This window comes from Bactrocera tryoni, chromosome 4 (genome assembly GCF_016617805.1).
Source record: "Bactrocera tryoni isolate S06 chromosome 4, CSIRO_BtryS06_freeze2, whole genome shotgun sequence".
Taxonomy (NCBI): domain Eukaryota; kingdom Metazoa; phylum Arthropoda; class Insecta; order Diptera; family Tephritidae; genus Bactrocera; species Bactrocera tryoni.
The window spans coordinates 45292030-45306681 of record NC_052502.1 but is presented as its reverse complement, the minus strand read 5'-3'; the positions used below and the strand labels follow the sequence as shown (position 1 = coordinate 45306681).

The window sequence follows — 14652 nt, the reverse complement described above, 5'->3', positions numbered from 1 at the left end:
ACATACTTAATTTATCTGTTCTATAAATAACAGAAGAAGAATATTTGTGTATGTATATGATAAATATTTCAGTTTTAGATTGTTTCTCTATTTTAGTAAAAATTAATAACATTTTTGTATCTTTTATATGTGACAGTTGTTATTTTAATTTTGGTCACATTTCATTCATCCAATCCTAATATATCATATACATACATTGGGTAGTCGAAGAAGTCTTTCCGTATTTCTAATCAAACTTCAACTTACTTTTTCATATTTATACTAATAAATAATTAAACAAATGCCATTTTGGTCGACCATTTTTTGCCAATTAATATAAATCGAAATTTCGTGAACGGAATCAAGAGAACCATTGTTGGGCCACTCGAACTGATACAGGATCGTCTTCGTAAACTTCACAAATTTCATTGGTGGCTTGCATGGCATTTTACACAAAAATTTCAAAATATAGCGAATTTCTTCATTATTTTCACTCATTTTTTATCAGCTGTAACTAATTAATTATTTTTGGTCAAATGAAGCTTAAAATCTTACCTTTACCAACACTGGAGATATACGAATGCAACGTGAAAAGACTTTTTCGACTACCCAATATATGTATGTATCGGGTGATTTTTTTGAGGTTAGGATTTTCATGCATTAGTATTTGACAGATCACGTGGGATTTCAGACATGGTGTCAAAGAGAAAGAATGATAGAATACAAGATTACGACACTAGTTTACAGTTAGTTTTTTTCGGTTTAGCTCTTGACAATTCTTACAAAAACAAATACATTGTGCAACAATTTCGTGACGTCACACTTATGCGTTGAGACGAACAAGCATAAAAATGCATACAAATTGTAAACAGAAAAGTAAACACTTTTGAAATTCCCAAAATAATATTAATTCATTCATTATTTTGCAGGAAAAAATTTCAGTGGAATGTTTAGAATATTGTTGCGAGAAAATATGTATATAATTAGTTTTAGGCACATCCACAATAAATAGAGTAGCATGTGTGGAAATTGTTCAAATGAAGAAAACCAGTGTAAGTGTACTGTTGTATTTATTTAAATTTCACAAGCATAAATATATTAATTTTTTAAATGGAAATGTGCAGTGGCTTGTATTTGTAATAATTATTATGCAATTAAAGGATCGAAAACGAGTTTTTTCAGTTTTCCAAGCCGATTTAAAACGTGTGCCAAGCAAAAATTGGTGTTATTTTGCAAAAGAAATGATATATTTAATACTAAATTAATAATTTCACAATTCTTTTATCATAATTTCATACATCTGATACATCTGAACTTATATAATATATGTATATATTTATATACAACACAAGAAACGTCTTCTCCATTTGAATCACAACTTAATAGACAGTTTTATTATCAATAGGCTGATATATTTCTTAGGAAATGATTCAAATCTTTTCACTCAACAATATTAATCGCTTCACTGAACATTCTTTTATTAAAATCGAAAAGAATTAATATTATGATTTTGCGAATTTACAAAAGTGTTTTGCTTTCTTCTGTTTACAATTTGCAAGCCATTTGACAGATTTTTCACTCTTCTTCTTCTCAACACGTAACTATGACGTTCATAATGGCGGTTGTCGTAATCTGTTGTATTCTATCATTCTTGGTGTCAAAGAGAGAAAGATGCTCAGTATGCTTTGACATTTCATCATGAATAGACTTACTAACGAGCAACGCTTGCAAATCATTGAATTTTATTACCAAAATCAGTGTTCGGTTCGAAATGTGTTTCGCGCTTTACGTCCGATTTATGGTCTACATAATCGACCAAGTGAGCAAACAATTAATGCGATTGTGACCAAGTTTCGCACTCAGTTTACTTTATTGGACATTAAACCAACCACACGAATGCGTACAGAAGAGAATATTGCGTCTGTTTCTGAGAGTGTGGCTGAAGACCGTGAAATGTCGATTCGTCGCCGTTCGCAGCAATTGGGTTTGTGTTATTCGACCACATGGAAGATTTTACGCAAAGATCTTGGTGTAAAACCGTATAAAATACAGCTCGTGCAAGAACTGAAGCCGAACGATCTGCCACAACGTCGAATTTTCAGTGAATGGGCCCTAGAAAAGTTGGCAGAAAATCCGCTTTTTTATCGACAAATTTTGTTCAGCGGTGAGGCTCTCATTTCTGGTTGAATGGCTACGTAAATAAGCAAAATTGCCGCATTTGGGGTGAAGAGCAACCAGAAGCCGTTCAAGAACTGCCCATGCATCCCGAAAATGCACTGTTTGGTGTGGTTTGTACGCTGGTGGAATCATTGGACCGTATTTTTTCAAAGATGCTGTTGGACGCAACGTTACGGTGAATGGCGATCGCTATCGTTCGATGCTAACAAACTTTTTTGTTGCCAAAAATGGAAGAACTGAACTTGGTTGACATGTGGTTTCAACAAGATGGCGCTACATGCCACACAGCTCGCGATTCTATGGCCATTTTGAGGGAAAACTTCGGAGAACAATTCATCTCAAGAAATGGACCCGTAAGTTGGCCACCAAGATCATGCGATTTAACGCCTTTAGACTATTTTTTGTGGGGCTACGTCAAGTCTAAAGTCTACAGAAATAAGCCAGCAACTATTCCAGCTTTGGAAGACAACATTTCCGAAGAAATTCGGGCTATTCCGGCGAAATGCTCGGAAAAAGTTGCCCAAAATTGACTTTCCGAATGGACCACCTAAGACGCAGCCGCGGTCAACATTTAAATGAAATTATCTTCAAAAAGTAAATGTCATGAACCAATCTAACGTTTCAAATAAAGAACCGATGAGATTTTGCAAATTTTATGCGTTTTTTTTTTTTAAAAAGTTATCAAGCTCTTAAAAAATCACCCGATATTTTATACTAATAAATATTAAAAATAATAATAATATTATTATTATTATTATTATCAATTTATTGAAAATGGTATTATTATTTATTAGGTATTGGGCGTTGCCAGAAAAGAAATTAACTTAATTTAAAAGTTTTACTGTGTTTACTTAAAATTTACCAACGTTCTGGATTTCTCTATTATAGATTATTAAAAAAATATTGATCCTTACATTTCTGATGTATGTATATTACTATAATATTGAATAGAACAACATTACCGACAACTGCAATATATATTTATTAATATAATAAAAATATATAATATATTACAAAAAAAATAAATACACCATATTATTTTATAATAACAAAATTAATATGTTTATGAATATATTTTAAATTGCAAACGCATTTAGCTGGATAATAAAAATTATAAAAAATAAATTAAAAAACGTTTTGAATGTTAAGCATATATTTTTCTATTCTACCTACGGCAGCTCTGGTTATATTTCTCTTTGTTTTAGAAAAATGTCACTCTTTTACTCTCTTTTGATAACTCCAAACTGGGGAGCCTATTTTTATCTTTAGTGGCAACTCCAAGGAGCGATTTCATTTCTTTCTTTCGTATTATTCATCATTGTCTCCTAAAAATTCCGGAAATTCCTTCTTGGATTCCGTCATCTTTTTATTAAACACATCGTAGTTCATTTCATAATCAATCATAAATTTATGAGGTACTAAATTGAATTTGTTTGTGTGGTACCGGTGTATTGAGGTAAATACTTTGACTAACCACAGCACAACAAAGCAAATCGAACTTCAGAATTTAATCGATGGCTGGTCAACGCCGCAATGAAAACCTCAGTGAAGCAATGCAACGTTTACAAATGGGGGAGGATAAAAGTGCGCTTAACTCACCCAAATACCCTGCAGTAGCAAATTATATACGACAGCATGCAGGCAACACTCCTATACAACAACAATCTGCAGAGGAGTATAAGTTATACGAGCGCACAAATATAATTGCTTCTTCTAAATATGCCACACCCCGTCCAATTGAGCAGTTGGCCGCTGATGCGAATATAAACAATGTTCCAATTTCCCAACCAGTGTCCAATGGTATCGGTCCGACGGCAGGCAATAGTCCTCTATATACTGGACGCAATGTCATGTATGAAAAAAAGTTATCAACGAAACAATCTCCAGTATACGAAAATCTCGAATTTTGCGGCGGCGCTGTTGGTATTCCAACAGACTCGTACTTCGAATCTACACATAAACGCGCACAACCTCAAAGTCCCACAGCAAATCCGTCGCGTGGTCAATATATGATAATGCATGCCAGCACAAGTGGTGGGCGCTTTGCTCATACGCCAGTACCGGAACATCATGCGGACACGGCGCCTATCTATGAAAATATTATACCACATTCCGGACAACGTGCCCAGCCACAAGCCTCACCAGCGACTGCCACTATTTACCAACATGCGGAGATATCAACACAATTAAGCGGTGCTGGTAATGGTGCATTAACCCCACTAGCGCCACATCATATACGCGAAAATTCTGGACTGGATATGGCAGTCTTGGCATCTCCTATGCATCGGCGTAGTACATCGAATTCTTCATTAAAAACAGCAGCGTCAAACAGTACTGTCGCTGCTACTGCTGGTGGTAGCGGTTTATCATCCCCAACACAGCGTTATCGCAACCTTTCCTTGCCCAGTCACCCTAACAGTATACAAACATCGCCTGCAAAATCGTTGGCTTCTAGTACAGCTAGCAGTAACGATTACAAGCTATTGCAACACACACCAATCAAAAATACGGTAAATAACTGAAAGTGTCATAACTTTTGCCATTATTAGAATTGTTTTCTTATCCCTTTTTTTGTAACAGCATCACATTCCCACACATCACCCCATTATCAATGTGTCTGTTAATCCGAATTACATTGAAGAAATCAACAGTTCGGATTATGTTTGCATGACCGCTAACTTGCACCGCCAGCCAGCTAGAAGCCCTACAGGAGGCGTACAGTCCCTACGATCAAATACCACTGCGCTCGCTTCAAGCAGTAGTAGTTACCGCAAGTTGTGTAATGAGTCGCCCGTTTATGTGGGAAGCAGTAGTGGTGGCAGTGAGCTGGATAAACAATCAGCATTGACTGGTGCACGCAAAATTTCGCCAATGAGCGAACGTAAATTCACACAATCGCCACTTGCTATACCGCAACGTCCTTTGTCATCGGGTGGCGCTGCGGCATCATCCATTTCACCAACACCATCTCAAAATAGTACTGGTAGGATATCGTCTTACTACTTACGCCTGTGGATAAGTAACACAAGTTATTTGTTTACTTTATAGGGCTCTCCAAAAACCTGCTACCATATAGCGTGACACCACCACGTCCCACCGGTCCTACCGAAGCGCAGCGCAAAATCGAAGAACTCACACGACAACTAGAGGAGGAAATAGAACAAAGCGAAGAGCAGGGCGAGTATTTTGGTAAGTTATTGCAGGCATGTTGTTGTTATCTACAACTTTATTTTGCTGTTTCTTCCTATTTACAGGTATTTGTCATACGTGCGGTGATAAAGTGAAGGGTGCTGGTCAAGCTTGTCAGGCTATGGGCAATTTGTATCACACGAATTGCTTTATTTGTTGCTCTTGCGGACGTGCGTTGCGCGGTAAAGCGTTTTATAATGTGCATGGACGCGTTTACTGTGAGGAAGACTATATGGTAAGGATACTGCTTGATTTCAATTCTGTTTGAATCGTCAATATTCATATGTATACTATTTTTTAGTATTCGGGTTTCCAGCAAACAGCAGAAAAGTGTGCAATATGCGGACATTTAATAATGGAAATGGTATGTTGCTCGTTCATCGTTTTTAATATTTTTAATAATAATAATTTAATACAGATTCTGCAAGCGATGGGCAAATCTTATCACCCCGGCTGCTTCCGCTGTTGCATCTGCAATGAATGCCTAGATGGTGTACCCTTTACGGTGGATGTGGATCATAAAATTTACTGTGTAAATGACTATCATCGCATGTTTGCGCCAAAATGCGCTAGTTGTGGCAAAGGTAGTTATTTTTTGTTAATTTTCTTTTAAGTAATTTTAAGATACAATTGCTGCTTTCCAGGCATAACACCTGTAGAGGGCACTGATGAAACAGTACGCGTCGTCTCCATGGATAAGGACTTTCATGTCGATTGCTACATCTGTGAAGAGTGTGGCATGCAGTTGACCGATGAGCCCGACAAGCGTTGCTATCCCTTAGATGGACGCCTATTATGTCGTTCATGCCACTTGCAATGCTTAGCCATGCAGCAGTCTTCGCCACACGTCCGGCATCAGGAACCCGTGTGCGCATCATATCAATACATGGGTTAAAGACAAAAAATAATTTGAGTGCTCAAATGCGTATTTATACATAATTTACTCATATTATGCATTCCTAATATTATACGCGAATGGAAGGATCAAAAATTAGTACATAAGTCGTACAGTTGAACGCACAATTTTTTTTTTACTATAAAATAACGGGAATTTTCAAATTTATGGCTTTTGAAAATATTTAAAGTTAATTAAAAAAATACACTCTGCACACAGAGGAATCCAGTGTGACAAACAGTGTTATGCAACAACTTAAACAGTTAGTTGTGGAACAGTTAATAATCCAAAAAAAAAAAAAACAACAAAAACATTCATACAACTGTCTAATGTGTACTCTTTACATACATGCAATACGCAATTGTGGAATTTATCGTATTAGTGGTTTTGGATGCGCTTTGTAATGCTCACGCAACTGCATTTACATACATAACTCATATATGTATGCATATTAAATAATAAAATAAAGGATCACGACGTTGCATTTAAATTTATAAATTAAAATCTATGCAGTTTTTAACTTTTATTGAGTGTAAAATGTTTTCTTTTTTATTCTTAATCCTTAAAGACCTAAAAGCAAGCGTACTTTGTAAATTCAGTGCATTAATATTTCCGTTTGCACAAGACGTTTGTTTGTGTCGCCTGGCATGCGATATGGTACTGTGGCAGCCATATTTGTGATAGCCTTCGCCTTTTCGCGTAAATGTTGTAGTTGCTGCATAAAAAGAAAGTAAATTAATAAATTACTTCAAAGTTATTATATTCAGTTGCCCTTACGCGATCACGTCCTGTATCAACAATGCCAGTATCACGTCCTTTCACACTTTTATACTGAGCATATAAAATATCCATTGCGGCCAATAATATATCAGGATACACTTTACAAATCTCACCACCCAAACGCTTGAAATTATTTATGCATTCCTCCAATTCACTCATAGACAATGGCACGAGTTTGGTGTTGGCTAGTACCTCTAAAGCCAATTGGTATTTTTGCTCGTGGTAGTAATCGAAGAATGACACAAGTTCACATAGCAAATTAAAGGTGGAAATAACTTGTGGATCGCATTCAATGCGATTGCCTGTAAGAGAAAACAAAAGAAAATTATTTGTGAAAAAACACTAAATTAAATAATGTTGGATTTACCGCGCATTCTTTCCCTGAAATCAGCCGCCATAATTGTCAGACGTTCACGCAACGAATCCTTTTTGGAACTTTGATGTACGACTTGGGACAACAGTATGGCCAGGTAGCGCAAAGATTGATTTTGCATCTAAAGAAGTATATGGAAAACATGTTTGAAATTTAATAATCCCAATTAAAATATAATTATGGCTTACGCTAGCAATATCAAACAATTTGATGGCATCCTCGAACATGCCCTTGTTCACCAACTCCTCTGCAGCCATGCCAGCTGCTGTGCGTGTATCAAATTCAACACAGTCGAATTGCTCAAACAGACCGCTAATTACATTAAAAGGCGAGAAGATTAAATAGTAGTAATATAAATATGATATGTAACTTACCCCGACATAATGCCATTTGGTTGCATTTTACCAAATATCAAGTCATAATTGCGACACTCAATGGCCAAATCACTGACACAAACCAAAAATAAATTGCGTCCTTCTGGATCTTTAAGATTACGCAGGAAAAAGTAGTACTGCAACGCTTCGGCGGGGTCGGTAACCTCAAATTTTTTCACATACAACATAACCAAACGGCCGATATTCAAGCGACGCATTGGCATTGGATCTTCAATGTCGACAGACACTATAAACACAAGCAAAATAGTATGTATGTAGTCACTGCTGGACACTTATTAAAACAATTTTTTGGATTATTTACTTACGCAATGGCTCTTGGACATTGCGCGGTCCACCGATGAGGAACATTTCGTTCAGAGCAAGCGCAATGTGCACAGCATGAGTGCGATATTGCTCGGTACGCGCTAAAAATTCAATGGCTGCCTCAAATTGTCCGGTTAAAGCAAGCACTTGGAAGTAAAGATGGCGCTGTTCACTGGCATTGAAATGCTTCTCACCATATTTTTCGAGTATCATTGTTTGCAGGCCGGCGTAAGTAAGCACTTCAGCATTGTCATGGGATTCGGGGCGTAGTAAGGACAGTTGAATCCATAAGAAGTCATCGGTGGTTTTCGCAACTTCCAAGTGTTGTTCATTTATGTCGCAGCCAGCTATTATGCAGTAAACCTGAAAGAACGTAAATGAAAGGTAATTGACTAATTACAACAAATTTACTTTATTGTACTTACCGCCTTTTTGTATGGGTCAGTGGAATTCTTAATTTTATTACAATAATGTAATTTGAGCTGTCCTTCCAATTTGGAATTTATTTTCTGTTCTGGCTTGTTAATTTTGTCTTCAAGCACTTGTATGAAATCCTCATGGCCGGCACTAAACGATTAGTAAACAAAAATACAATAAAATTTAAAAAAAAAACCTTTTCTTCGTCGAATTACCCGCCCATTTGCATGCACCGTAACGCAGATTGCACATCGCCGCAGCGCAGACAGTAATACACCATTGGCCAGAGTGGTTTATTATCAATGCTTGCATCTTGTAAACCAAAACAGTTCGATTGGTTGAATGTCAGGCCCACAAAAGACGACACCAAATTAAAAGTGCTGGGCACACCACCACGTTGCGCTTCACGTAAATTACTACTGATGATTGTTGACATGTATAATTTGTATCTGCAAGACCAACGTTATAAGTAAAATTTATAAGAAATACTTTGTTATTTTTATCGTTAATTACCTATTCTCCAAATATTTTTTTGCTTGATCAATGAATTGTGTTATTTGTGTGCGGTTTTGAATGGGGTCACGATTTCTCGAAACAGGTGCTATATTGACCATGTACTTCATAATTTCCCATATTTCAGTAACTTTTTGATCTTCAAAACTTTCCGCAACCTTGGCAAATTTCTGTATGAGATTAGGTCGAAATGCACCTTTGATGATGGCTGTATTATATTCATAGACTTCACGTGCATATGCCATTTCCTGTAAATATAGAAAACGATTGGTTAAAAGCTTTAAATTAGTTGCTCTTACATTTCGACATCAGTACGTACAATTCGATTGAGGCATGAACGAGAGCCAAAGGTCTCGTTCAGCACTGTTTGCTCTGGCAGTTTTTGTATATCAATCCAATTCTGCGAGGGTCCAATCAATGAGTTAAGCAACTTTACTTTCTCTTGCTGCCATTCGTTACGTACACACTCCCACCTTCGTTTTTCTGCAGCCTCAAAAGTCTGTTTGTAAAATATTAAGTGATTTTAATAAAATTATTGCTTATAAGTACCAAATTCTATCACTCACACTTCTATTAACTTCCTCAATCATAGATAAAATAGCATTTTCCTTTTCGTTTTTTAAAAAACTACGAACGTCGGTGTCTGCAATAGGATCTAGCGGTTCAAAGGTTTTCCGAGCATTTAATGCTTCCAATTTTTGTGAAATTTTCGGTAGATCTATGCCCTTAGAGCCGAGTAAAATATGCCTGACAATTTCGATAAAACATTACCAACAACATTTATAGCTAGATAATAATAGAGACTTACGCTTGTATGTCCTGTGCGCCTGTTTGAGTTACACGTGAGTGCAATTCCTGAGTCGCTTGCAAAACTTGCGAAATCGTACGCTCAACACGCGGCAACTCCTCAGAGTTCTGTGTCTCATTGGTTAAGCGCTGTGCTTGTTGCAGCAATGAGTTAAAATCCATTTTGCTTTATTAATACAGCTGCGGTTATTAGGAAAAAATTGATTTCACTTTTAATTTACAAACTACAAATAAAACTTCCCTATGGATTTTGCAGTTTTTGGCGGCAGTGACTTTGTGACGGCTACAGCTGTATGTCTCACAGATTGGTGATGCCATTTAAAATTTTAATATCTACAGATGCATATAATGTTTTTTTCTGAAATAACCAATCGCTTTACGAAATAGCGCAATTCTTTTGATTAAAATTTTAATTATTTTATCAATGGTTTTGCAGGCATACTAGTATACACCAAATATATGGACATTCAATTCCGAATGAACGTGCGATTTTAAATATCATCTTCTAATTCTAATCCGGCAACACCATACAATATATAAGAGAACTAAGATCAAGAAAAAGTATAAGTAGCAGCAACATATCCTTCTGAAATCTCTTAACTGAGCAGAGCTAAAAATTTAACAAGAATTTTAATATAAAAATATATTTCAAATTAATTAGCATGAAAAAACAATATTTATATTTTTCCTTATAATCTTGCAGTACTTTATTTAAAAAATATTTTTTTTTATATCAAAGAGTAATACATATATACCATTCCAATTATATTCCAAAATTTTCAAAGTAACGGACTGTTTCGGGCACTGGGAATTAAAATGCTAGTACTACAATATTTTTAAATGGTGTTGCATTGGCAACTAAACTGCTTGCTTTATAATTAGTTCCATGCTCCTGATATAACTTCACATATTTGCAATGACTGTGTCTTTACTGAATTGTGGTATTGTAAATTATTCGAGTTATATGACACTTGAAAACACGTACTACATTATAGATTATTCGAGTAAAATTTATGATTTTAGCTTAGTATTAAGATTAATTGGCCGCATTTGAAGCTCGGGTAATTGCATCAAGCCACATGTAGTATTGTATGTATGTATATTATGTTTAATAAATAAAGCATTGGTATAAAATCCGCCATATGTTTAAAAATCTGCAGGTCACATAATACTTATCATTCTCAATTGTGCTTAATTCCTTCAGTTGCCAAAATATTACCTCTTCGCCTTTCTAATACCAGACTACAAGCACTATATATGGTATATATTTCGTGATGTTGAATTGTGAGATTCTTAAAGAATTTTAAAAGTTAGTTTCATTAAAATTTTTTGATTGCAATAAGGCTGCAGCAGTTGAAGTAGAAGCGTTCACTTCCTCACTTTTGCTACTGCCATCATCATTAGTACTACTATTACGTCCAATTCCTACTGTATAAGCCACTACGGTAGCATGATCCAACTTTCCAGGCAGTGCAGCGAAAGCACTACTATCTACGACACGTTTTCGTGCCGCGCGATGCTGCATGCGGTTAAGTTCGACTTCACGTTTAATGCCATCAGGACCCGTTGCTAATTTGTAAAATAGTTCACGTTGTTCCAGTGTTTTCCTACGGGCTGATGTGATCATACGAGCAAAATCAATTAATAAATGGCACAGTCGACGAGCTGATGTGCAAGGCGAAAATGTTCCATTTATGCCAAAACTCAGCAGATCTTCTAGACGGTAGAGTGTAAGAGCGTGTCTTTGTGGTCCAGTCACTAGGGGTAGACCCGAAATAGATTTTGGTATCTTTGGTAAAATGTTGGGAGCAATATACTGCTGCCTTCCAGCAGAGGATCCAGTCGTGGAAAGACGTCTTGGTTCTATCACAGTATGCGAACGCATATATTTTGGTCGACTTGGTGCACTAGCTGCAGTACTTACATTAACTACTTCCGGTGAAGGTGATTTTTTGGTGCGTGGTGGCCGCGTTGGTACATTAGCTGGAGATGTTGGCAGTGATTCAGTTTCGCTCCTAGATGGGTTGTGATGTACATGATGTAAACGTGCATAAATAGATGAAGCACTTTTATTTTGTCTTTTTGGTGCTAAATGATGTTGCCCTTGTGATTTACTACTTGGCATAAGTTTTACATCTGGTGTCCACGCTTCAGCAAATTTCCCTACAACCGGGTCGAAATTGTCGCTAATTCCGTCTGACGTTAAGAATACAATATCACCCTTTTCAACGATCGTCATTGACAAAGTTAAGTTACCAAGTTCCGGTTTATTACCATCGGCAGGACCTAATGCACCCAATGCATCGCGCATGTCGCGCATTGATGTTATATCATGTGATGCTTGTGTAAACTCACGGACGCCATATTTTTTCGAATATACATATCCCAATGAGTCACCCACATTGCATGCGCATACCACGTATTTACCTTCATCAGCTAGCGGTAGTACCACGGCTATTGTCAGTGTACTTAGAGAACCACCCACTTCGAGTATGCAGCCGTGACCTTCCCACAAACTTCGTAGTAGACTTACAAATACCTCCGTTGTCGACGTTGCCATACATTCTCGTGCGAGTCCGAAAATAGCACGATCCAAATAGTCAAGGCAACCATGCACAGCCGAACGTGCAGCTAAGCGCGCACCATCACCCCAATTAACTCCGTCAGCAAGCGCCATAGCCGCTGCATCTCCACGTACAACTATACCATAGCAATCAGCTATAGGACTACCCATAGGCTCTTTTGTTAACATGTTGTTTTCATAGAGCGATACTGAAATTCCATAGGCATAATCAGTTTCCATGCGCCAATCAGTTACACCAGCAATAGCATCTGCCATAAAGTTATTTATTTCCTTGCAACTGGTTACGTCACTTTGATTTGAAACCGCTTCACGAAGCAATCGTTCTGTCGTATTATCTAATATAACCTTTGTGGAACTATCAACTTCTGTGGAAGTGTCCTTGGTATCATTTTCTTTGGAATCCTTAATATCAACAGATGGAGATAATGCATTTGTTTTTGTTATATTTTCCTTCAAAGACGAATTTAAAATATTTTTGTTGTTTTGATCATTTGCTGCTTCATTGGTGGTAAATTTTGTGCTCACTAAGCTCACGACAATCGTTGTGGACTTGTTTGCGTTTTCCGTGCTTTTCTTGTTATCCGCTTTTGTTAATAGTGGTTTTGGTGATGTATCAGATACCTTTGTGGTGTTTAAATCGCTAGGTATGTTTTCTGAATGGTTTGGAATTTTATTGGAATTTGTAATACTAGTCCTGGAGTTTTTGCGTGAACGCATACCTGATGGCTTATTTGCATTCTGATCGTTGTTTGATGTGATGGCACTATTACTTAATTTACGTGATGCACCACCATAACGGTTGAATTTGTTTTGATTTCGGTTATTAGTGGTAATACTTTTTCGAACCTCGAAGCAGTCATTTTCCTGAGTAGTATCAATGAAATCAATATCGTCTGCGTAACTTGCACTTAAATGCAATTTTGAGCGCTTAATGCCAGTAAGGCCTTCATCAGGACCTGTACTGGCGGCAGTTATATTGGTGGGACCAGTCGCATAGACACCAATTTTAAGATCTGGCAGGTCGCTTGGATTTTGCCCATTTGAAATTTGCGGTCCAGGGATAAACTGACGTTCCATGCGTCCTTCTAAATATTTAACAATAAAACTTCCGTCATCTGAAGTTTTATGAACTCCTCTCGGGCTATCACGAGGTTCAGCAATAAAACTTAATTGACGGAAATATGTTGTGACCTTTTGCCGTAGAGAGGGCATATTTATGTTTCTTAATTTACCGTTTTCTTTCAATTACTCCGTATTAAGTTTGTAAGCGACTACTCAGGCGAAAAATTATAATTGGGCTGAGATCAATTTAACGTCATTGCACTCTCACTAATTACTACAATTAAGAAAACAAATGCGTCAACGGGGGTTAGTGATATTCGAAAGTCTTTTGTCTGAATAGCTGTTGTGCTCCATATGATAATTACGACTGTAAGAAGGAGTTCGTTATTATTTTCAATCGTTACATATATATATATATATAAGTTATACCTGATTTGTATATGTGTATAAAGAAGAGACAAAGGTTTGATTCATTCGCAAGGCCAAGTTTTATTTTCTTTGTAAAACATTGTTTTCGAATTTCCAAGGTAGTGGGCGGAGTATTTCATCTGAATATTATGTTTTATTATGAAACTATAATGTTCAAATTGCTGGAAAGACACCGGATATTAATTCATACTCACTGATTAAAAATTTGTTTCCAAAAATAGGTTTATATTCTATTAATAATTTATTTTCAATTACTTTATTATCGATTGTTTTTACTAACTCACTATACGACCAGCTTATTATGAATAAGCTGACTTCCGCCAGCGTTGCCGTTTCACTGTAATTTTTATTGGCGATATATATCTGACAGGATACACACTACATAATAACATACAATATAATAAAAAATACCTCTGAAGTGAATTTTGTAAATATTCTATCATGCTTTCTGAACAACTGTTAACTCCCTTCTTCGGGTACTGTCAAATTCGAGGAATCCTTAAAATAACATATGACAACCGCCAGCTTTGGTATTTCAGTTGAAAATACTAGATTATTTTAAAATTTATGTTGATTTTCCGACTAATTTTACTGCCAACAATAATTTAGTTACGCCTAAAGCAACAAAAGAAACTTCAAATCTTCATTTGCTTCCGACATTGGCTTTAACAGATAAGTTCGAAGTAGGTTTTTTATGAGTTCGAAACAAACGTTGTATGTGAATCGGCTATTATTGTTTATAATTCAA

The 14652-nt window shown here is 36.5% G+C and overlaps 3 protein-coding genes across 5 annotated transcripts; 1 reads left to right on the top strand and 2 right to left on the bottom strand.

Annotated features, from left to right (window-relative positions):
• The first annotated feature begins 3429 nt into the window (after positions 1–3429).
• LOC120774192 (LIM domain-containing protein jub) lies at positions 3430–6543 on the top strand. The gene is made up of 7 exons (XM_040103620.1): positions 3430–4667; positions 4738–5140; positions 5206–5346; positions 5412–5581; positions 5648–5710; positions 5765–5930; positions 5991–6543. The coding sequence occupies exons 1-7, from the start codon at positions 3672–3674 to the stop codon at positions 6239–6241; spliced, it is 2190 nt and encodes a 729-aa protein (XP_039959554.1). The 5' UTR covers positions 3430–3671; the 3' UTR covers positions 6242–6543.
• A 211-nt stretch (positions 6544–6754) lies between these two features.
• On the bottom strand, positions 6755–9991 carry LOC120774190 (nuclear pore complex protein Nup93-1-like). The gene is made up of 12 exons (XM_040103619.1): positions 9831–9991; positions 9589–9769; positions 9342–9521; positions 9023–9270; positions 8725–8958; positions 8518–8659; positions 8095–8455; positions 7769–8015; positions 7583–7706; positions 7389–7515; positions 7019–7323; positions 6755–6956 (listed from the first exon to the last, which is right to left on the bottom strand). The coding sequence occupies exons 1-12, from the start codon at positions 9989–9991 to the stop codon at positions 6837–6839; spliced, it is 2430 nt and encodes an 809-aa protein (XP_039959553.1). The 3' UTR covers positions 6755–6836.
• A 549-nt stretch (positions 9992–10540) lies between these two features.
• Positions 10541–14217, bottom strand: LOC120775299 (PP2C-like domain-containing protein CG9801). Of its 3 annotated transcripts, none has more exons than XM_040105417.1 (3): positions 14160–14217; positions 13905–14065; positions 10541–13842 (listed from the first exon to the last, which is right to left on the bottom strand). In XM_040105417.1, the coding sequence occupies exon 3, from the start codon at positions 13623–13625 to the stop codon at positions 11133–11135; it is 2493 nt and encodes an 830-aa protein (XP_039961351.1). In that variant the 5' UTR covers positions 13626–13842; positions 13905–14065; positions 14160–14217; the 3' UTR covers positions 10541–11132. The 3 variants fall into 3 exon arrangements, with proteins under 3 accessions (XP_039961351.1, XP_039961352.1, XP_039961353.1); XM_040105418.1 differs by having other exon boundaries at positions 13905–14023; positions 14099–14201; XM_040105419.1 differs by having other exon boundaries at positions 13905–14048; positions 14099–14178.
• Between the last annotated feature and the right edge of the window lie 435 nt (positions 14218–14652).

Bases quoted from the DNA above. Each gene is read 5' to 3' on its own strand.
- LOC120774192 (XM_040103620.1), top strand. From the start codon at position 3,672: ATGGCTGGTCAACGCCGCAATGAAAACCTCAGTGAAGCAATGCAACGT. The intron at 5,711-5,764 runs GTATGTTGCTCG...AATTTAATACAG, and splicing joins GACATTTAATAATGGAAATG to ATTCTGCAAGCGATGGGCAA. The intron at 5,931-5,990 runs GTAGTTATTTTT...GCTGCTTTCCAG, and splicing joins ATGCGCTAGTTGTGGCAAAG to GCATAACACCTGTAGAGGGC.
- LOC120774190 (XM_040103619.1), bottom strand. From the start codon at position 9,991: ATGGATTTTAACTCATTGCTGCAACAAGCACAGCGCTTAACCAATGAG. The intron at 9,271-9,341 runs GTACGTACTGAT...CTATATTTACAG, and splicing joins GTTCATGCCTCAATCGAATT to GAAATGGCATATGCACGTGA. The intron at 8,456-8,517 runs GTAAGTACAATA...ACGTTCTTTCAG, and splicing joins CTGACCCATACAAAAAGGCG to GTTTACTGCATAATAGCTGG.
- LOC120775299 (XM_040105417.1), bottom strand. From the start codon at position 13,625: ATGCCCTCTCTACGGCAAAAGGTCACAACATATTTCCGTCAATTAAGT.